Genomic DNA, 24004 nt, shown 5'->3' with positions numbered 1-24004 from the left:
CTTTGAGTGAAATCATAGGATCTGTCCAAAATAAACAAATAAACACATGAAAAACTAAGGGCCAGACTTCTTCCCTGACGTGTTGACTAGACTCCATTTCCATCCTGCTCATTCCAAAAAACAGGTTAGAAACTAGGAGATTAAAAGATTTCTTTCCAACATTTCCTGGCTCTGTTCTCAGTCATCAAAGAACTTGCTTGCTTAGTATTTGCCCCCTTTAGAAAAGGAGGAAATGGTAGATGGAGTCAAACTGAACAAGGCACTTACTATTAGAACCAGATCAGTGGGGACTTAGTTGATGTTGGAGACGAAGTGACGTTATTCTCTCACTGGTGTAAGTTCATCCCATCCCCACCTGTTATATTGGCCCAGTTAGGTAGGGTTTCCTATTTGACTACTTTAAGTTACTCTTTTCCCACTTGATAAATGTGGCTTCCATTTGCGGGGGGGAGGGGGACGGACATTTACCATGCACATGACATTAGCTAAAATTATCTAAGGGGTAAAAATATACTCTGATGTTAACTATTTTGTCCCCATTTTATAGATAAGGAAAACTGAGACATAGAGATTAAATAGTTTGTCCAGTTACAAGCAGAAAATAGAATAAAATCCAGGCTTTCTGCCTAGAGCATTAGAAACTCTGACCTTTTCAAACACTCATGAAAAATTAGTTGTGCACATTCCTCAGTCTCCCAAAGGTGAGCTCACCAAAGAAGTTTAAACTATTGAACTAGCTCCATTTTCCAAATCGATGCCTAGTCACTTACCCTTAGAGCACGAACTAACTGGGTCATAAAATGACCTTAGACCAACTGTGTAGATTAGTGGGTAACCCTTACAACGTAGTTCCAAATCAAAGAATTTTGGAGTCGTGAATCTGACATTCAGACTTAGCCCAGGGTTCTTCTAGCCCAAAAGGAACTTGAGAAATCCCGATACCCAAGAAAGCTAATCTGTTCCATGGTCTAGACCCTAGAAATAGAAATATGACGAGATTGGGGCAGTATGGGTTTGGTCCAAAGGCCATTTTAGTATTTGTGCTGTTCTATTAACAACTGAACTTAGCACCTTATTAGCAGCAATCAGTTAAAATAGGAAGATCCAAGTTGGCCATTCTTCCTGACCTACAACCAAGCTGAACCCCAAGTCAATCTGTTCATGGCTCCACTGTTTCCCACCAACATCCCACTTCTCCAGCATTGGACTCAAGGCATCTGTCCATGAACTCTAGTGAATCATGGTCTTTGTCTTAAGAACCAAGTCCCGGGGTCTATTCTTTCTGCACAAGGCACCAAAGTAGCTTATTATGGCTTTGCCTAAAGGCACACCTGACCTAGCTGCAATTTGTTTTACCACCCACTATGGTAACAATTATAGGTCATTCTTAGCTAATACTCTACAGACTTCATGCCCCAAAATCCATCCTGATGTTTAGCAAAAAAAATGCTTTAGGAGTTGAAGAAGACTATAGACCAAATAACGACAACAACAAAAAGCATTTATTAAGCACTTACTAAGTGCCAGGCATTGTGCTAACTGTCAAATGTACAAAGAAACCCAAAAGACATGCCCTGCTCTCAAGAAGCTCATAGCCTAATGGGAAGAATTTTCCCTTGCTTTCTTCAAGTCCCAGAGTCCCAAGTCCCAAGTCAAACCTTCAACAGGAAGACTTCCACGATCCCTCTTAATCTAGTACCCTCCTTCTGTTGATTTTTTTCTTTTTTATCATATACATATATATATAAAGAGAGAGAGAGAGAGAGAGACCTACACATATATGTACGTATACATATATGTATATATATTATATAATATATATATAGTTTGTACTTCATTATTTGCAAGCTGTCTTGCCTCCATTAGATTGTGAGTCTGAGAGGAGAGATTGTCTTTCTTCTTTCTTTGTACCCATACCCAGTGCTTACCACAGAGCCCTGCGCATAATAGGCACTTAATAAATGCTTACTGAGTGACTGAGAAGATATAAAATAGCTATGTACATTAGAGTCATATATGCCCTTTCTTTAAAGGAGTTTTAAGACCTTAGAGAATGGAGCCAAATCTTGTCTTGGTCTTATTCCTAGATCACTTTCAGGCAAATTCTTTAGCTGTCCTTGGTTTACAAGTCCCTTAAGATTACTTTTAAAATGGCTATTTCTACTCATTTTAAATTTGGCCAAATTGAAAGATACTGAAAGAGAGAAAGAGAGAGAGAAAGGAAAAAAGAAAGGAAGAGAGAGAGAAGGAGAGGAGGGAGGAAAAAAGAAAGAAAGGGGAAGAGAAAGAAAGGAAGAGGAAGGAAGGGAGGAAGGAAGGAAGGAAGGAAGGAAGGAAGGAGGGAGGGAGGGAGGGAAGGAAAGAGGTAAGGAGGGAGGGAAGGAGGGGGAAGGAGGAAAAAAGAAAGAAAGAGAGAAAGAAAGAAAGAGAGAGAAAAAGAAAGAAAAGAGAAAAAAAGAAGGAAGGAGGGAAGGAAGGAAGGAAGGAAGGAAGGAAGGAAGGAAGGAAGGAAGGAAGGAAGGAAGGAAGGAAAGAGAGAGTAGTGGGGAAATGGGAGGAAGAAATCATCCATCCAAGTGTCCTTTCTGAGAATTTGGTTGGAGACATGAGGTCAAATTGAAGATCGGTTTATTTTTCCTGGGTTGCAGTGTGACATCACTGCAAAGAGACCAGGACAAGTTCACTTAAAGATGGCCACCCCAAGGACAGGATCTGAGGGGTACCTACTGAAGAGGTAACCAAACCTCAGCCAACCCGGTCTGATGCCTTTAGGAAATGGTTTTGGTGTTTTTATTGTTTCCCTCTGCCACTTTCTAACCTGTACCAAGCACCCCCTGCAAAGCACTAAACTGTTATCAGACCTTCAGGCAGCCTTTTTTCAATACAAAACATTTTGTGAATGCAAATAACAAGACCACCTGCCGAGAGAACTCTGTGCAACATGATCTCATTCTAATAAGGTTAGTTGTTAAAATAAGGTTTTGTGAATTTAAGGGGTTGAAGGACAAAAGTTTCATGTAATAATTTTAGTCTTAATGCCACCATTTTTCTTCCCAAGGACCTCATGTTTACTGTCACTTTAAAACTCATATCACAGTAGATAGAGTATGAGTTCTGAAGGCAGAGGACCTGGGTTCAAATCTTTCCTCTGGTACTTGCTACCTCTGTGTCCTGAAGCAAGTCACTTAAACTCCATGGGCCTCTATTTGCTCATCTATAAAATGATGGGGTTGGACTGAATGACCTCTGAGGTCCCTTCTGCATCTAAAGCTATAATCCCATGATCATCCCCTGTGAGGCAGATTGGTGGCCAGTACAGATTTCCCTCACCCTCATTCTATAAATGGAGAAAATGAGGCAGAAGAAGGGAAAGTAGCTCAAAGTAGTGCCAGTGATAGCATAAGACATTCATATAACTCTTCAAGGGTTGCAAAGTACTTTACATAGTACACATAAGAGGTCTCAATCTCTTGCTTCCAGGGCTAGAGATGGATGTGACATTAAAAAAATCTACATGTTAGTGATCAATGGGTCCTCACTTCAGGGGGCACCAGAACAAGCCAACAATTTCCATTTCAGTCAGTGGTAACTGAAACCACTGGAGAGCTTGTCTCAAACCTTAAAGCACAGGTTCAAACCCAGCGTCACAGGGGCCCCAAGACTAAGTCTACTTGAGCCCAAAGGACTCAGTTTAGTAGGATACAAGAAATGCAACCCTTCTGGAAGGGGCGTGCTAGCAAATATTCACCAGCTCTCTGAAAAAAAATGCATGCATGATATACTTTTGAGTTTAATCTGCATTCCTAATATTTTGTCCATCACTTTCTTAAATTTAAACTATCAACAAAAAATAAATCAAGCCCCGCTTTGTAGCATTTGACGATTTCAGACATCTAAATGCTAACACTGAAAATTTAGCAATCTGCTCTCCTGAGCCCCATTGGACTTGGCTCTTACGCACCCCTGCCTATAGGATACATTTCATTCTGTAGCCAACCTAAGTAAATCAATGTGCTTCTGAACTAGCCTAGGACAGGCCAAACAATAAGTCTCAGATTGATTAGAAAATGCTAGTCTCTTTTCTTCCCACTACCCTTCCTATCCTGCCACCCTGCCGCCCCCCCCAACCCAATTCAATCCAACCAGAGAAAAATCCCTGGATCTGGATGACTGGTGCTAATCCGGAACCAACTGGTTATTTTAGGATAATTTTATATCAAGATGTGTTCTCCCCAACCTGGCCCGATCCAGATGCACTAGAGGAGTCTTGATACCACCCTACATATCAGGGTGAAGACCAAGGACTTGGAAAAGGTTCACTATGTGGCAGTGATAACTTTCTGGTCCAATAACATGCTCAAACAAGTGAGTGACAGAGATAGTCCAGAGCTGCCCTTGAAGCAGTAAAGTGTTATAGAGAAAGACCTCTTTCACTGGCTACCATTTTCCAGCATGGCATATTTCATGTAAGCCAATGCAAAGATCCATCATAGTCTGTGGCCTTCTTCCTGCTTTTAGTCATCATGACCGCTGTGTGACTTATACAGATGAGCTGGGATATTTACTAGTCAGAGCTAAAGTTCCCCCGGGCAGCCAATCTGAAAATCATGAATGTTTGGATTGGGCTGGCTACTTCATAGGTATTTCCTCAAGGCTCTTGGCATGATGAGAGCTAGGCAAAGGTCCAAACAGGTGTGGACATTACATGGTCCTTTTGTCTTTACTGCTAGGCAGGGACATAATTGGCTAGCTCAAGGTAACAGATGCCCTTTCCTTCCTAGGGCCAGGACATCCAAAGCAACTATATAGAGAGTTAGCATCAAAGTCGGAAAGATTTGGGTTTAAATATTGCTGAAGACACTGACTATCTGTGTGACCCTGGGCAAGTTATTTGACTTTTCTTAGACTCAGTTCCTCCTCTATAAAATTAGGGGATTGGACTTGACAACCTCTAAGACTCCTTCCAACTCAAATTCTATGATACTATGAATATAAACATCACAACCTAATAGAAAAAAAACTAGGTTTAGAGAAAGCTGAATTCTAGTACTGAGTTAATCACTGTCTCACTATAAGATCTCAAGGATGCCACCTCACCCTTCCTGGGCCTTACTTTCCCTATCTGTAAATACAGGGAATAACACCTGCCTTCATTCTACCCACCTCATAGGCAGCCTGAAGGTGCAAAAAGATAACCAGCATGAAGGTTCTGTGCTAGTAATGTTCTTTCATCAAATGTGTATTCCCTATCCATTCTTATTCCACCATTTTGTTTCTCACCTAGTCATTGATGGACCCACACAGATCTTAGTTCGAGATGTCTCAGACACTGTGGCCTTCGTGGAGTGGACCCCACCTCGAGCCAAAGTTGATTTCATTCTCCTGAAATACGGGCTAGTCGATGGAGAGGGCGGTAGAACCACTTTCAGGCTGCAGCCTCCTCTGAGTCAGTATTCTGTGCAAGCCTTAAGACCCGGCTCCCACTACGAAGTCTCTGTCAGTGCCATTCGAGGGACCAATGAAAGTACTTCCACCATCACTTACTTCACAACAGGTATGGGGACAGATGGGGAGGAAAATTGAGGAAGAAAGGAAAGCAGGGCTGTTTGGGGAACCAGATCACTTGAAAAAAGAATTAATTACCAGGTCTTTCCTGAAGTACAGGTGCAAGCTCAATATTGAGAAACAGAAAATAAGAGGAATGGCAGAACAATGGATCTAGAGATAGAAGGAACCCTAATGGATATCTAGGCCAAACCCCTCATTGTACAGGGAGATTAAATGATTTGCCCAGGAATAAATGGGTAGAAAGCATCAGAAGAAGAATATGAACCCACATCCTACAAATTCAGTGTGTGTCAGGCACTGTGCTAAGTGCTGGTGATGAAAAAAGAGGTCAAAGGTACTACTTGCCATCAAGCGTTTTACAATCCAATGGGAGAGATAACTTGCAAACAAATATATGAAAATATGTACAAATAAGCTTTTCATAGGATCAATAGGAAATACTAAAGGGATGACACTAGAATTAAAAGGGGTTGAGTAAGTCAGTCTTCCTATAGAACAGGGCTTCTTAAACATTTTCTGCTTGTGAACCATTTTTGCCCAAGAAATTTTTACATGATCGTGGGCATATAAAATAGGTATACAAATCAAACAGAGGTCTTCTGGTCAGACTAGCAGGGCAAGGAGCACTGAATCTTAAAATTATGGGATTTTGACATGTCAGTGTCCATCTCAGTGTCTCTAAGCTAGGTCCACACCACCATCCAGTGCCATGTTATTGAGTTGAATTTTAAAAAGAAAACAAGTAAACAAAAAAACTAGCTGATTTACCTCTTCTTAGAAAGGAGAGTAGATAGATTCTAGTAGATATAGTACTGTTGGACTTGACTTGTGGGTGGACTTGGAGTTAGGAGCATTTCAGTTCAAATCCTGCCTCAGAAACTTACTAATGCTATGATTTGGGGCAAGTCATTTAACCTCTACCTGACTCAGTTTCTTCATCTTTACAAAGAGGCTTAATGGCCTCTACAGTAAGTTCTAGCTCAAAATCTATGATCCTATGACCTCTGCTGAAATCCTGTTCTGGTGACTCATGGTACAAAGACGATCCTGAGTTCTATGGGGCTGCGCCAGCAGAGAGTGAGCCATCTCAGGCTCAAGCTGGAGGGACTTCAGATATGGCAATGAGCTATATATCCATCTTCCTAGGCTAAGCCTATGTTCAGAGAGGCTCATTGGCAAAAAGTTGGCTAACAAGGGATGAACTTTTTGAGGGCCATAGCAACGCATTAAAACTCTCTCTTGGGTATAGAGGTGTTGGATGTAGAGGACTGGTACAGTCATTCATCATATGGATGAATCTTTTAGTAATTTTGAAGTACTTTCTGAATATGCTGGACATTTCCAGTAGAGGATAGAGAACCCAGAACTTAGCTTTCTTTACTAGATACAAAGCACTAAATTTCTTCCCATTGATCTCCCCTCTTCCCTTCCACTCTCTATCCCATTGCCTAAGACCCATTTTAAGAATGGTGTCTAGAAAATAGAATCCAGATTGCTGGATCTGAAGCCAGAGAACCTGCTCTGCTAGCCTTACCTCCTGGACAGGTCATCTTATCTCTCTGGACCTCATCTTATATCTTTCCTCGTCTTATAAACAGGGGGAGGGGTCAAGGCAGATGACCTCTGAAGTCCATTCCAGTTCTAAATCTATAATCCTACGAATAGATCATGAAAATGACATTTCCTGTCTGATTCCTGAGTGTCGGCCTCGGCTCCCACCTGCCTTGCCCCATATGGGCAACCCAAGTCTCATGCTCATTTCTTTATCGCAAGATGACATTTGCTTGGAAGGCGGCTTCTCTGTGTGCTATTCTCAGATAAGGGGTTGGAGAAGCAATAAAGCAGCAGAGAGCTCTCCACCAAGCAGCCACGAATAAAAGAAAACTCTTGATGTTTAGCCCGAAAAGATGGGGATGGGATTGGCTGGTGGCCCAGGCAAATTCCAATCAGGAGCAATTACATTCTGCTACCTAGAAACTCTTCCGGCAGCTTCCATTCAACACAGCACAGTTTTCTGTTGCCAGTTACACTGTGGACTGGCAGCTGTTAAGCATCTGCTGCTTCATTCCCTCTGCAAGGCCATGCTCCCACTCCTGGAGGGGGTCATGTGGAGGGGAAGGGGAGGACAGCGAGGTGAGGAGCCATTCTGTGGACAGGCAGCATCACAAGGCCTCTGGTTAGTTAGCAGGAGCCAGTCATGTTAAGAGGAGGTAAGGGCCAAGAGCCCCCAGTCATTTCATTGTTCCATTTAAATTCAGATTAGGCAGAGTGCTTTCCCAGGTGGTGCTTTGGATGCGGTGAGGACACCAACTGTGTAGGCAGTTAAGGCAGAAGCTTTGGGTTCTACGAGTGACACTGGATCTACCAGGACCTTAAGAGCTACTGCTTAGAGGGAAGGAGCCCTGGCAATAGAGTGAGGCCCTTCCCTCCCTCCCTCCCCCCCCCCCCCCTCTCTCTCTCTCTCTCTCTCTCTCTCTCTCTCTCTCGCTCTGTAAGAGAGAGACAGACAGACAGAGACAGAGACATACAGATACACACAGAGAAAGAGACAGACTGACAGAGATAGGGGGAGAGAGACAGAAAGCCAGAGAGAGACAAGAAAAGAGAGACAGATACAGTAAAGGCAGCCAGGTGGTATAGTAAATAGACCACAGGATGTGACCTCAGAAACACTTGAGTTCAAATCCTGCCTCAGGCACTCACTCTAACTACTCTAATCCTATGTCACCGTCAGCAAGTCATTAAACTGAGATGTGTCTCAGTCTCATCTGTAAAATGTGGATCGTCATAGAACCTGACTCATAGGCTTGTTGGGAGGACAAATAAGTAAATATGGGTAAAGCATCTTGCAGACCATAGAAGTGTTATGTAAGTGTTGCTATTGTTTTGTACAATTTGTATATTGTATTGTTTTATCACCAAATTCATAATCATATCATTATTGTTAATAGTATTGGAATGTCACCTCTTCCAATGACAGCTGATGCCTCTAGACTGTAAGTGATGTTCATGATTTTTGCCCTTGGACACTAATATGGGAGATATCTTCATTATAAAGAATGAGACTCCATTTCTCCCTGTGAAGCATAATTTTAAAATAAATTTTTATTGACATCTTTTGTTTTCTTACTCAGAATTTTCTATAGTATCCTTCCTCTTCTCTCCTCTAAAGAGCCATCTGATGTAATAAATAATTCTTTTTAAAGAAAAAGAGAACCAGCAAAAATTAATCAATACATCCAAAAAGTCTCAAGTGTGAGTACCACCTCCATGGACTTCCTATCTCTGCAAAGAAATAGGGAGGAGGTTTTTTCTCATTTCTCTTCTTTAGAGCCACACTTGTGCATTTTAATTTTTCAACATTCACTTTTGATTGTTTTGAGGTGGTTCTTTCTATTTACACTGTTCTTTTCTTTTTTCTTTTAATATTTTACTTTCCATTCATGTGTAAAAACAATTTTAACTTTTGTTTTTTACAATTTTGAGTTCCAAGTTCTCTCCCACCCTCTCCCTACCACTGAGAAGGCAAGCAATTCAATAAGGGTTATACATGTGCAGTCATGAAAAACATATTTCCATACTAGTCATATTATGAAAGGAAACACAGAGCAAGAAAAAACAACCCAAGATAAATAAAGTTTAAAAAAGTATGCTTTGATCTTCATTCAGATTCTATCAGTTCTTTCTCTGAAGGTGAATAGCATTTTTCATTATAAGTGCTTCAGAATTGTCTTGGATCTTTGTATTGCTGACAATAGCAAAGTCATTCCCAGTTGATCATTGTACCATATTGCTGTTACTGTGTACAGTGTTCTACTAGTTCTGCTCACTTCGCTTTGCATCAGTTCATGTAAATCTTTGCATCAATTCATGTAAGTCTTTCCAGGTTTTTCTGAAGCCATCCTGCTCATCATTTCTCATAGCACAATGGTATTCCATCACAATCATACACCGCATCTTGTTAAGCCATTCCCCAATTGATGGGCATCCCCTCAATTTCCAATTCCTTGCCACCACAAAAAGAATTGCTATAAATATTTTTGGTCTTTTTCCTTTTTCTTTGATATCTTTGAGATACAGACTCAGTAGTCGTATTGCTAGGGTGAAGAGCATGTACTATTTTATAGCCCTTTGGACATAGTTCTAAATTGCTCTCCAGAATGGTTAGATCAGTTCACAACTATACCTATTTACATTGTTATAGTCATTATACATATTGTTCTCTGGACTCTGTGCACTTCACTTTGCATCGGTTTGACTTAAGTCTTTCTTTGCTTCTCTATGTTCTTATATTTGTCATTTCTTACAACATAGTAATATTCCATTACATTCACTTACTGAAGTTTGTTTAGCCATTCTACCAGGTTATATTTTTTAAAGGCTCCTCACTTTAAGATACCAAACACAAGCTCCGGGACTTCCTATATTAGAGATGGAATAATGATTAACATTTATATAGCACTTGAAGGTTTGCAAAATATTATCACATATAATTTCATTTGATATAAAGGGACCTTAAGAAATCACTGGGCCAAATTACCTCTTCAAAGCTGTATCTCCTCTGCTATATCATAGGATTACTGATTTAAAGTGGGAAGGGGATCCTAGAGGCAGGAGTGGGCTGGTGATTATTTAACCACCAAAACCAGAGTTTGGCTTAACAGACAAAGAGGTTGGGGCTTTCCAAAACCACTCCACACATTTTAGTTTAATCTGCATTACAAACATTTTCTTGATCACATTCTTATGTTTTGCCAGTCAATACAATCAGTCAAGTCCTAATATATATGTTTGTCAATTTCTGTGGTATAAATGCTCACAATGAAAATTTGACAATCAACTCTGAAGAGCAAATTAGAGCTGGTATCAGCACATCTCTGCTTAAAAATCATCTCTTCCAACACTCCTTTAAAGAAAAGGAAAATGAGTCTCAGAAAGATTAAGTGGATTGTCCGTAAGTAATAAGTGATGGAGTGGAGACTCAACCCCTCATTCTCTGACCCCAGATCTAGTAGTCTCTTCACTGTTAGACCATGACATCCCTAAGAAGCAATCAACCAACGTTTAACAAGCACATGACATATGGTAGGCACTGCGCTAAGCACACATACCAAATCCTTGCCCTCAAGTAGCTTACAAGAGTTCCAGGGAAGGAGGTCCTTACACTACCTCCCAAGGCAGCCTAAATGGATAGTTTAGATGAGCTCTCATTGTTAGGATGTTTTATTGTTGTTTTCTCTTGGGTGGAACTAATATCTGTCTCTCCAGTTTCTTTACAACTTGTACCCATTAATCATGGTTCTCTCCTCTAGGGCTAGCAAAACAAACCTAATCTCTCTTCCATACGCTAACCCTTCAAATATTGAAAGAAAGCTATCATATCCCCTCTCTAACCTCCCTTGCAGGCTAGTCATCACTACCCCCTTTATCTGTAGGATATAGTCTATGGTTCTCTCACCCTCTTGGCTGCCCTTCTCCAGGCTGGCTCCAATCTGCCAACATCTCTCCTAAAAAGAGGTTCCCAAAATCACACATAGAACTCCAGATGTAGCCAAAAGGCTGCAGCCCCATGGAAACATAAAATGATGTCACTATGGTTGTTTTGCTGTTTTGCAGAGATCGATGCTCCCAAGAATTTACGGGTGGGCTCCCGTTCGGCAACCAGCCTGGACCTCGAATGGGACAACAGTGAGGCTGAGGTTCAGGAGTACAAGGTGGTATACAGCACCCTGGCGGGTGAGCAGTACCACGAGCTGATGGCCCCTAAGAATTCCGGACCTACCACCAGAGCCACCCTTACCAGTGAGTAATGTCTTCCCTGCCTCTGAAGCCCTTCACTCCCTGGGGATACTACTGGGATCTTTGTTAGTCATCGGATGCCCAAAGGTTCCCTAAAATTAGCTAACTCTTCCTGTGTAGAACAGGCAGGTCAATCCAAGGCTTTCAATGTTTTAAAAGAATGAGTAAAATTAATGCCAGAATTTGTATTAGCATATTACATAATTTGCTCATTTGATTGGGAACAAGTAGTACCTCTCAGAAGATGTATCCACTAGTATAGATGCTGGAGGCCTTGTTTTATGGGGGAGGGGGTTTCACCAATATAATTCCTGTCCCATTTGTTTGGGCATTTTTGTGTATGATGACAATTGCTAAGTTTACTTACTCTCTTTTCACAGCATTTGTTGGGGATGGAGGATGGGTAGGGAAGTAATTGATCTGGCGGATAGGGAATGAAAACCTGGGTAAGAGGGTTATAAACAGTGGAAAGTGTATAGAGATGATTGGAGCATGGATTTAGAGCTGGAAAGGACCTCAAAGAACTAGTCCAACTGGTCCATATAGTCCAACGTCTTCATTTTACAAGTGAAGAAACTTGGACCCAGGGGGGTTGTCATTTGCTTAAAGTCACACAGGCAGCATGCATCAGAAATGGAATTTGGACACAGATCCCCTGACTTCAGACCTGGTATTCTTTCCACTCTACTGTTGTTCCTATATCCTCTCATCATAGTAAGAAAGCCAGGATGGCTGAACGGGGGACAGCAAAGCAGTAGCTATGAGCACCCGTAGCCCTTAGGACAACCCCTGTCTTTTCCCCCATGTTTTAAAGGCAGATAGATAGCAGCTGGGCCTAGACTCAGGAAGACCTGAGTTCAAATGTGACTTCAGACATTTACTAACTGTGAGACCCTGGGCAAGTCACTTAACCTCTGTTTGCCTCAGTTTCCTCAACTGAAAAAGGGGGATAACAGTACCTCACCTATCTTCCAAGGTTGTTGTGAGGACAAAGTGCCTCGCACCTAATAGGCACCATATAAATGCTTATTCCCTTTCCTTCTCCCCACCCCCACCACTTTCCCCTCTCCCATTCTGAGGTTGCTTGAAAACAGCAGGCAAGATCAAAGAGAAGCATAATCCCTATGTTGGTATGTGTAAATCTAGCCTTCCTTACTCTGTTGCTAAGTGACTCCATTGAAACGAATTGAAAGATAAGGAGCCAGGGAAGAATATTTTATTGTGGCTCCAGGTATCTTTTGTTTGTGGCTTTCCTCACACATCTCTGCGTTACTCTACAACGTCTATATGACTAAGGGAGTCTCCTGTGTCAGGATCTGTTACAAAGTGTCTAAGATTATAGGCACAGAAAACAGAAGGGCTCAGTAGTAGATTTGTGTCACCAAGTCCATGCCATAGTATTCCTGATAATACCCACTAAGCTGGGGGATCTGTGCCTTTTTGTGTGTCTCAGACCTCTGCAGCAGTCTAGTGAAGCCTATGGACCCCTTCTCAGAAGAATGCTTTTAAATTCATAAAATAAAATATGTAAAATTACAATGGAAACCAAATGTCAGTGAAGATAAGGATGTAGGGTTTTGTTTTGTTTCCTATCTAAGTTCATTGACCCACTAAAGATTCTTTGGGTGGGGGAGAGGTCCTTGGACTCCAAATTAAGAAGCTCTACTCTAACTCATTCCTTATTCTTCCAGGAATATTTGTATCAGAGGTTGTGATAATTCTAACACTCTCCGATGAGTGCCTATGTAGCCTAGTCTAGTGCCCAGTGTTATTTTGGGAAAGAATGAAAGCAAAAGGAGAAAGGGATGGCAGAGAATGAGATGGATAGACAGTGTGGTGGAAACAATGAATATGAACTTGGACAGACTTTGAGAGATAATGGAGGAGAGAAGGGTCTGGCATTCTATGGTCCATGGGGTCAGGAAGAGTCAGACATGACTGAAGGACTGAACAACAACAAAGTGCCCACCTCTAGTAATCTGACCAGCTCATGCCTCTTCCCCATTTCCCAAAGAGAGACAGAGACTAATGAAGCCCTTATAAGGGACCTCTGCTCTCATGGAAAAACACAGAAAAAGCACTCTCTCTCACTCTAGACCAAAAAGGCCATCTTTCAAGGGAAATACAGCAACTCACTCAACCAGACAATGGGAAGCAGAACCCCAACATTGCCATTGAAGAGTCCCCATGCCACACAGACCTACAAGCATCCCTACAGGGAAGGCTGTCAATGTTTTCAGACCATAATAACCCGCTTACCCTAGGCTGAGGAAAATAGCCAAAACCAGTTCACCCCATCAAGGCATCTCTGCTTCCATGGTGGGAATAGGAAGGAATAGGAAGTGGAGTGAGAAGGAATAAAGGGAGTCTGTTGATGAGAACTTGTCCCAGCTCTCTAAGTAAAATTTTCTTCTTTCTTTTTGCCTCTGTGCCTTTTATGCTTTCTCTGCCCCATCATGATCATGTTCTACCAGCTACTTCCAGGGAGCATGCTTGAACTGGGGCTTGGATGCCACCAGGTGATTCAGTTTTCTTCCTGTATCTCTAGGACTACGTCTCTGTTGTCATCTAGGCACCACAGATAAATAAATGCAATGTGTGAGAGTGGAAGGAGAGTACCCCTACCTGGCATGTTCCATCAATAGCCTAGATATGTCACAAAGCAGAAAAGATTAAACACTGAAGGTAGGAATGGGAGGGAGAGACTAACAACATACTGTGTCCTTGTCTCCTCTGCCTTGGATGCATTAACTATTGAATTAGTGTGGCAGAGTAGAAAAAGCACTGGCTATGGAGTCAGAGATCCTAAGTTCAAAGCCTGACTCTGAAATTTACTTCCGGTGTAAATGAGGCAAGTAACTTATCCTTTTTGGTCCTTAGCTTCCTCATCTATAAAATGAATGAATTGGATTTGAGGAGCTCTAAGGTCCCTTCCAAATCCAGATCTACAATCCAAAAAAATAACCCTCTGTGGCAAATCGAGGTCTTCCTTACTCCAACACTCTCTCCACCATACCATGCTTCCTCAGTAGAGTTTCCATTTCCTGCTGGATTAAAAAAAATTTTAAGGAAACATGGAGTACTTCAAAGAGCACTGAACTAAGAATCAAGAGACTTGAATTTTAGTTCCAGCTTTTCCATGAATGTGCTCTTTGACCTTGGACAAATCACTTCCCTCCTTCAGACCTTGGTTTCCAAAGCTGTAAAATGAAGCATTTGTCCAAAATGGCTTCTGAGTTCTCTTCCAGCTCTGATATCCTATGACATCATGGTGAGTGACAGAAAACATGCATCTGTGTTGTTTGATGGGAGAGACACTCTGAATGGCAGAAGTGGACTAGAGGCTGCCAAGAGACTTGCAAAGATTGACTTAGCTAGTCTCTACGCCTTGGCATCCTCCAAAAGCATTTGCTGTCTTGGTAGACAAGACAGCAGCGAGCACGTAAAATAAACAAGGATAGTATAATCAAAGCCATTTTCCTTTGAGCTGAAATCTCCCCCATGACCTTGCCAAATGAGGCCAGTTAAAGTAAATATAATAAATGTTTTCCCCAGACAGACATTCTCCTAAAGAAAAGAGAGGAGACCTAAGATATGCTGACCAAGCAAGTTAATACAAGTAAATTAAACACAGAGGGAACAGACTAGCTGCCTTAAGTGGCTTTTGTGGATACTTGGAGACATTCAGAAAAAGTGAGTTATACAAGAGACTCCTAGAATTGGTGCTGGAAGAAATATGTTTTAAAAGCAATTCATCATTGCATGGAGCCTCATGGTGATTTGGCGTGAATGAGATTTCAGGATTGTGACTACTTGAGAAAGGAGATGTTTAAGTCCAATAATGAACAACATAGGAAAATGGCCAAACCAACCACTAGTTACCCACCCCCGATTAAGAGAAGCAAGGTGCTTTGCAAACCTTAAAGTATTATAAAGTGAATTATTATTATTAACCTACATATTCCTTTTTAAATCTACCTGCATATGACATACAGCAAATAAGTGGTCTAATAATTGGTTTAGGGGTGAGTAACCAAAGGGGGTGACAAAGGGGAGGCAGCATAGTACAACAAAAAGTTTATTGCCTCTGGAGTCAAAAACCTAGGTTTGAATCTGTCCTCTGAGAATCTCTGTGACCCTAGATAAATCACCAGGTCTCAGTTCCTCATCAGCAAAATGTCGTTGTTCAACCTTCAACCAGCTCTAGAGCTATGAACCTATGAAGAACATAATGGAAATGAAATAATAACATATGTATGTGTATATGTGTGTGTTGTATATGTATGTGTGTAAGTTTTATAAAGCCCTTTCCCCCACACCAATCCAGCAAGGTATGTAGCACAGTTATTAACATTTTAAAGATGAGCTTATCTCATTGTTCATCTTCTATGTCTGTACAAGGTCTAGAGATAGATAGAGAGATAGATAGATAGATAGACAGACAGACAGACAGAGACAGACAGGCAGATAGATAGATAGATAGATAAACAGACAGACAGACAGAGACAGACAAGCAGATAGATAGATAGATAGATAGATAGATAGATAAACAGACAGACAGACAGATAGACAGACAGGCAGATAGATAGATAGATAGATAAAAAGATAGACAGATAAACAGACAGACAGTCAGATAGATAGATAGATGGATAGACAGACAGATAGACAGACAGATAGACAGATAGATAGACAGATGATAGATAGACATAGATAGACAGACATATAGATAGATAGATAGATAGATAGACAGATAGACAGACAGATAGACAGAGACAGACAGACAGGCAGATAGATAGATAGATAGATAGATAGATAGATAGATAGATAGATAGATAGACATAGATAGATAGATAGATAGATAGATAGATAGATAGATAGATAGATAGACAGAGACAGACAGACAGGCAGGCAGATAGATAGATAGATAGATAGATAGATAGATAGATAGATAGATAGATAGATAGATAGATAGATAGACATAGATAGATAGATAGACATAGATAGATAGATAGATAGATAGATAGATAGATAGACAGACAGATAGACAGACAGACAGACATATACATAGATAGGTAGATAGATAGATGTTGGTGATTAAGATCTATAGGGTGTTCATCCAACTGCACTCAATACAGCATCTGAGGCTGAGAGGCAACAAATTTACTCTCTGCCACTTTGCTAATTTTGGCCTGACAACACCAAGAAAACAGGTTCTTCACCAGCCAGCACCACACTATCCATCCGTGGAACCACCAGTTACGGCAAAAGGCAGTCTTCTGATGAACGAATGGAGAAATTTTGAACGCTGTGGATAAGTTCACTTACCTAAGCAGAATACTTTCCAGGGAGGTACACATGGATGATGAGGTTGACGCATGTATTGCCAGAGTTAGCTCAGCATTTGGGTGGTTCCAAAGGAAAGTGTGGGAGAGAAGAGGTATTAGACTGCCTACCAAACTGATGGTCTACTGACCTCACTGTTGTATGTCAGTGAAACCTGGACAGTATACCAGTGCCATGCCAGGAAACTGAATTGCTTCCATTTGAATTGTCTTAGGAAGATTCTGAAGATCACCTGGCAAGATAAGGTACCAGATACTGAGGTCCTTTCTCAAGCTGAATTACCAAGCATTCAAACTCTGCCACAGAGAGTGAAACTTCGGTGTGCTGGCCATGTTGTTCAAATGCCAAATATATGTTTGCCTGAACAGACAACTCATACAAGGCAAAGGTTCACACGGAAGTCAGAAGAAGTGATACAAGGATACTCTGGAGATCTCTGAAGAACTTTGGAATCTGTTGTGAAACGCGGGAGACACTAGCCCAGGACTGCCCAGCATGGCATGCTCACATCAAAGAAGGCACTGTGCTCTATGAACAGAGCAGAATTGCAGTAGCTCAAAAGAAACATGAGATGCACAAATTTAGAAATATCTACATGGCAAATGTTCACATGGATTATTTGGGCCCAATCTATGGTAGAACCTTCCAAGCTCATATTAGTCTGATCAGCCACAGTTTACACTGTACCTTGGCCCCAACATGGTGATGTCATTTTGGTCCTTTTTGAACACAAAGGACAACAACCACCCAATAGTTTGGACAATAGACATCCTTTACCCTCTTAGTTTATCTTGGGTTGTGCCAAACTCTTTTGAATAATAATGCATTTAACTTATAAACTGGGCTCAGAATTGAATAGGAAGAAGAGAACTTCCTGGCTTGCCTTTGGAAGTAGCAAAGTTCTTTTAACGACCCTGAGCTTGTCCCCGAACCAACGATCTATCTTTTTAATACTAATATTCGTCTGTCAATGCAACATTCTCTTAATGAACCCAAGCCTCTCTCTAAAACAAAGATCTATCTTCTTCACACCAATATTCTTTCTAGGATGTTGTAAAGCATGGAAGTTATAGTCTCCAAAGAAGTGAAAATGAGAATCACCCAAAGGATAATGGAGAAATCTATAGTGGATGTGAGCAGGATACAACATATTAAAAACAAAGAATTACACAAGGGAAGCTGTATAAAATACATTATACAAGAGATGTATGAGCTAAGCAAGATAGAATCAAGTATCAAGAATAAAAAAAAACTGTTGGACTACCCTTACTCAACTAGTAGCTTCTCAATGTCAAAGGCATAAGTGAAAGGCCTAACTCCAAGCCCAGCACTCTCTCTGGAAGGCCACCAGCTGCCTCCAGAATGTTACATGGGCCCCCTATGGAGAACTTTTGAGGCATAGATGAATGCCAGTTACACAGGATGGACAGACATGAAGAAGTTTTGAGGAAAGACATACCTAGATGAGGCCACCCATCCATCTGGCAAATTGGAGTTTTATTCAAGATGGAGAAAAGAAGTTTTTCATCTGTACCCTAAGGATCATGGGAATCTTTTCATCTGTCTCAAAGCTATGAATTATCTCCATTAGAATATGAGCTCCTTGAGAGCAGGGACTGTCTTACATTTCTGTTCGGATCCTCAGCTCTTAGCGCATGATAACCACTTAAGAATTGTTTTTTCATTCATTTATTGATGAAGAAACTGAGCCTCAGAGAGGTTAAGTGATTTGTCCATGGTCACACAGCTAGTAAATAAAATCAGAGGTAGGATTCTAACCCTAGTCAGGCCTCCCCGCTCCTAGTCCAGCTACAAATTTCTACTCCCAACAGGGTAGATTTATACTGGAGGAAATTGTATTATCACCATGGGGAGGTGGGTTTGTTTTTGTTTTTAAGGCTACACATAATTAACTCCAGGAGCTCACAGATGAGGAGGTTTATAAAGGCAAATAGCTTAAGTGATTTACAAAAGGATTAGAGTCAGGGTAGAAAGGTCTCTGACAGTCTACTTGCTAATATAAGAATTACTAGGATTATCAATTCTCTTGCTGCTGGGCATGGAGGGGGGGTGGTGTGGGGAAGGAGAATGGAAAGGGCAGAGTTTAGAGAGAGAAGCGGAGAACAGTAAGAAGTTTGCTCCAGGGATGGTTTTGTTTCTGAAGGGGTTATATTTCTCTCTGCCTTACCCAGCTTTGGCCAATAAGGAAAGAGGTCTTTAGCCCCTAGGGGAAGCGCTGATCCAGCTTTGGGAGCCTCCAGATTCCCTTGGAAGAGCTAAGGAAATGTTAGCTTCCGCAAAAGGTTATGAATGAAATCAATGGCACAATCCCTGTGTTCTGATCATCTCTCAGTAAATAGCCTCCAGGCAAAGGCCTGGACTCCCACGCCTAATGTTCTGACCTTGACTTTGGTTTGTTGTTCACATGTCCTTTGTCCCAGTCCTTGACAAAAAGCCTTAAAATCACATAGGCACCTATACTTTTAATCTGCAGAAGAAGAAGCCTGAGTACCCAACATCATTTTGTAGATTCCCCTCTCTGATGAATCTAGAGCAGGGTCGAGGCCACATGTGGCCTTCTAGGTCCTTGTGTGTGGCCTTTTGACCGAGCCCAAGTTTTACAGAACAAATCCTTTCATTAAGGGGATTTGTTTTATGAAGTTTGGATTCAGTCAAAGAGTTGCATTTGAGATCTGTTTGTAGGCAAGTAGGTGACAATCAGCCAATAAACATTTATTAAGCACCGACTGTGTGCCAGGCACAGTACTAAGCCCTGGAGATACAAAAAGAGGCAAAACACAGTCCCTGCCCTCAAGGGGCTTAAAGTCTAACACAAAAAAATATGTGCAGACAAGCTATATGCAGGATAAATTGGAGATAATTAACAAAGGAGAGGCAGTAGAATTAAAAGGAGTTGGGGGAGGCTCCCTGTAGAGAGTGGGATTTTAGTTGGAACTTAAAGGAAGTCAGAAAAGTCAATAGTCAGAGATGAGGAGAAAGAGTGTTCCAGGCATAGGAGACAGCCAGAGAGAATTCCCAGAACCAAGAGATGGAGTGCCTTGTTTGTACAACAGTCAGGAGGCCAGTGTCACTGAATTGAAGAATAGTGGAAAGGAAAGTGAAAGAACACTGGAAAGGTAGGATGGGGCATGGTATGAAGGGCATTGAATGCAACAAATAGTATTTTGTATTTGATCCTGAGGCTGTAGGAAACCAGTGGAGCTTGCTCGATAGAGGGACAACATGGTTGGACTTATATTTTAGGAAAATTGCTTTGGCAGCTGAATGCAGGAAGAACTAAAGTAGGGAACAACTTAAAGCAGGCAGACCCACCAGTAGGTTATTGTGATAATATAGGCTCGGGGTAATGAGGGTCTGCACTAGAGGGGTGGCAATCTCAGAGGAGAGAAGGGGGCTATTGGAGAAATGTTACAAAGGGGAAATTGGCAGGCCTTGGCAACAGCTGGAATGTAGGGAGTGAGAGAGAATGAGGAGTCCAGGATGATTACTAGACTGGTAACCTGAGGGACAGGGAAGATGGCTTTGACCTCCACAATAATAGGGAAGGTGGGAGGGGGAAGAAGGTTTTGGAGGAAACAATAAGTTGTTTGGGGCATAATGAGTTTAAGGTGTCTACTGGATATCCAATTGGAGATGTCTAAAAGGCAATTGGAGTTGTGAGACTGGAGGTGAGCAGAGAGATTGGGGCAGGAAACATAGATATGAGAAATCATCAGTATAGAGTTAATAATCAAATCCATGGGAGCTGAATAGATCACCAAGTGAAATAACATAGAGGAAAAAGAGAAGAAGGCTTAGGACAGATCCCTGAGGGACATCTACATTTAGGAGGAGGAGCCAGCAAAGAAGACAGAGAGTAGTCATGTAAGGAGGAGGAAAACCAGGAGAGAATGATGCCCTGAAAACTGAGAGAGAAGACAGTATCAAGGAGGAAAAGGTGATTAATGGAGTCAAAGACTGAAGAGAAGTCAAGCAATATGAGAAATTAGTGGATTTGTCCAAAACCTGAGAGGTTAACAGCCTTCCTGACTCCAGGCCTGGCACCCTATCCACTGAGCCACCTAGCTGTCCCATGGGGAGGACTTAGGAAGTTCTTAAAACCAAGGACTTAGGAAGAATGTGAAAGATCCAGTCCCTGCCTTCAAAGAATCTCAGAATTTGCAATATCCTCCCAAGTAAAATGAAGCCTTCTTTGAGGCAGGGCTCTCTTCTATTTTGTCTTTGTTATCCCCAGTGCCTTGCCCATAAATGCTTATTGGATAGGATAGGTGACCTGGAGGAATTGGCTGAGTAGGTATAGATTGAGAGGTCGTGAATGGCTCACTCATGGTCCTGTCAGCAGCATCCCTGACTCAAAAGGACATCCTTCATTTTAGAAGAGGCCCATGAAACCCAATAAGAGTTGCCAGCAAACCCACTATCTAGGAAACTGAGTCACCTTCTCCACATACACTCAGGCACACAGTTACTAAAGTGAGAAAGCACTAAAAGACATTCCTGGAAAGGTTCTGCTAGCTTAGCTTGAGGACTTGAGAAGAGGAGCTATATTCCAAGGCCCTTAGTTTCTGGGGGAAGGCCATGGAACAGGAGTTATCTTTTGGTCTTCCTCCTGGGCTTACCTTGTTTGCCTCAGTTCCTCACCCATAAAATGAGCTGGAGAAGGAAATGGCAAACCATTCCAGTTTCTTTGCCAAGAAACCCGCAAATAGGGTCATTAAGAGCCAGACAAAACTGAAAGTGACTAAGCATACACACACACACACACACACACACACACACACACACACACACACTGGGCTTAAGGTCTTTGTAGGAGATGGGATCATTGGTAGACAGGTCAAGGTACAAAAGCAAAAAGCAGAACTCCTCACAGACACAGAACAGAAGAAGGATTTTCCATGTAGGAACCCAATTCTCGCCCAGACTCCAGCTGGCAAATCAAGTCAGACCAAGGCACTTAATGTTCCTTCACTTCACCCTGTCTGCACTCCCATGATGTGCCAGTTGCACAAACAGCAAACTGTGTATAACAGACTCAACGCCCTGTGGGCTATCGAGGGGAGGGAAGGGGGAGTCTGAGGTCCCAAGCTGAGACCTCACTTGCCCTTTTTCTGAGTGAAGTAACACTGACCCCAAGTGGCCACTTGAGTGAGGTACCTAGTGGACACTTGGAGGTGGCCTGCCTTTTAGTGAACTGGAAAGAGGGCTCCAGGAAGAGTGAAAGATCATAAAGGAGATGGGAAGAGACCATTAAACCCTTCTCATACAGGGGAAAGACTTCAATGGGGGGACTGGAAGAAAGGAACCAGAGGAAGAGCCAGGTAGGAATTTTTCAGCTTCTGCTTGGCGTCTTAAGCAAGCCACACTTGTTTATAGTAAAGGATTGGAGACTGGATGTTCCAGTAGGACTGGGAATGATGAGACCTGTTTTTCATTAATTTCTTTGGCAAGGAGAACATTCCATCTGAAAAAGGTCCTTAAAAAAAGATGGGTTTGTTGATCCAACCTCTTCCTTAAAATCTGCAGAGCTGGCTCGATTGACTGCTTTTCTTGATGTTTGGACACTATCCACACCCAAAGAACAGGGAGATGTCCTCAGAAGTCTGAATGGGCCGAGAAACTCAGAAGTTCATAGATGGGGTGAATGGGAGCTAGAGATCCTTAACCCACTAACAAACAGCAGGCAGGGTCTTCCGTATAGGCAGAGGAGGTGGTCTCTAATGTGGTGTGACCATTAGGACTCCAGGAAGTACCCTCTGCCTCCAAATATCTCTCACATTTTGGTGCCACAGCATTTGAAATTCCACCAGTAATGACTGGTTGTTTTTGACCTAGCCCTTTCCTACTCTAAAGAAGTCTTCTTTGAGAATGCAAACATTCCCAGGAGAGGTGACTAGTGGTGCCTCTAGTTTTAGCATTAATTAACCAGATCTTTGTTCTGTGTTCTTCAATTTTCCCTGTGTATGTGTGTTACTCTGTTCTCTCGAATAGATTGTAAGCTCCTTGAGGGCAAGCATCATGTTTTATGTAGAAAGTCTTGTACTTAGCCAGGTACTGGTGGCATACACCTGTAATCTCAGCTACTGTGGTGGCAAAGGCTCACAGATCTCTTGAGCTTGGGAGTTCTGAGCTGCAGTCAGTAAAGCTGACTGGGTTTCTACGAATTTTGGCATTGATATGGTGAACTCTTGGGAGCAGAGAATCATCAGGGTGCCTAAAGAAGAGTGAACCATCCTAAGGCAGAAAGTTAGCAGGTCAAAGCTCTCACACCGGGAGGCAGGGGGATCCCAGAGCAGCATGGCACATGCCTTTAGGAAGAGTGAGGGAAAGATGCCTTGAAGTACTGAAAACAAATCATTCTTAGGTCACAATTTCACCTACTGTTACGCCTAGCTAGCTTGGCACTCCTCCAAAATCCATGCCTCCTTGGGAAAAAGCAGAGCGCTCCAACCCTTCCCCAAGTTTGACTTTACACTTGAGCTTCCCACCAGCCTTGCTTGTTTAAGAGAGTTCCAGGTAGATGAGAAAAACTCAGGGTTGCTTTCCTGACAAAGCCCCGAACCCAAACAGCCTTTTAAACCTCATGTATTAATGTTGTATGTCCATATTCTGGCTGGCGAGAAACTAAGATCTGAGCTTCTTACCCCAGGTGGACAGAATTAGCAGTCTAGAACCATGTCTTCTGGACCTAAGGAAATGGTAGTCATTCTAGTTCCTCTGTCTATAGCCCTTTCTGCTTAAGTGGGAAATCATTAACACATTAGTCTAAACTGCTGGCTCATCTCTATGTCATTCCTTTATAGATCCTTCTATCTGGATCCTATTCATTCAATGGGAATCATCCCGAGGGCCAACATTGTCACTTTCCAGCTCACCATTAGGACCACTACCCAAATTACAATTGGTTACCTTCATTTAGCTATCCATGATCATAACAAAGGAAAGTAAGAGTCTTATGACTCACAGAGCATACACACTCCCTCCACCTTCTCTGAGCTTCTCTAATATTTATAGGCAATTCCACATAATTTTGTGTGTGTATGTGTGTTATTCTGTTCTCTCAAATGGACTGTAAGCTCCCTGAGGGCAGGCTGGTGGAAAGTCGTATACTTAGCCAGGCCCTGGTGGCATACACCTGTAATCTCAGCTCCTGTGGAGGCAAAGGCTCACATATCTCTTGAGCTTGGGAGTTCAGAGCTGTAGCAGGTAAAGCTGATTGGGTTTCTACACAATTTGGCATTAATATGGTGAACTCTTGGGAGCAGAGAGTCAT

At 42.0% G+C, this 24004-nt stretch overlaps 1 protein-coding gene across 1 annotated transcript in view; it reads left to right on the top strand.

Annotated features, from left to right (window-relative positions):
• The window catches only part of TNR (tenascin R), a 107991-nt gene that overhangs the window by 19064 nt on the left and 64923 nt on the right, over positions 1–24004 (top strand). Inside the window, 2 exon segments of the mRNA XM_036757525.1 lie at positions 5285–5554; positions 11185–11370. Of these exon segments, the coding sequence (XP_036613420.1) occupies positions 5285–5554; positions 11185–11370 (456 nt within the window).

This window comes from Trichosurus vulpecula, chromosome 4 (assembly GCF_011100635.1).
Source record: "Trichosurus vulpecula isolate mTriVul1 chromosome 4, mTriVul1.pri, whole genome shotgun sequence".
Taxonomy (NCBI): domain Eukaryota; kingdom Metazoa; phylum Chordata; class Mammalia; order Diprotodontia; family Phalangeridae; genus Trichosurus; species Trichosurus vulpecula.
Note: the sequence above shows the minus strand (reverse complement) of the source record. Positions and strands in the feature narration are given on the sequence as shown.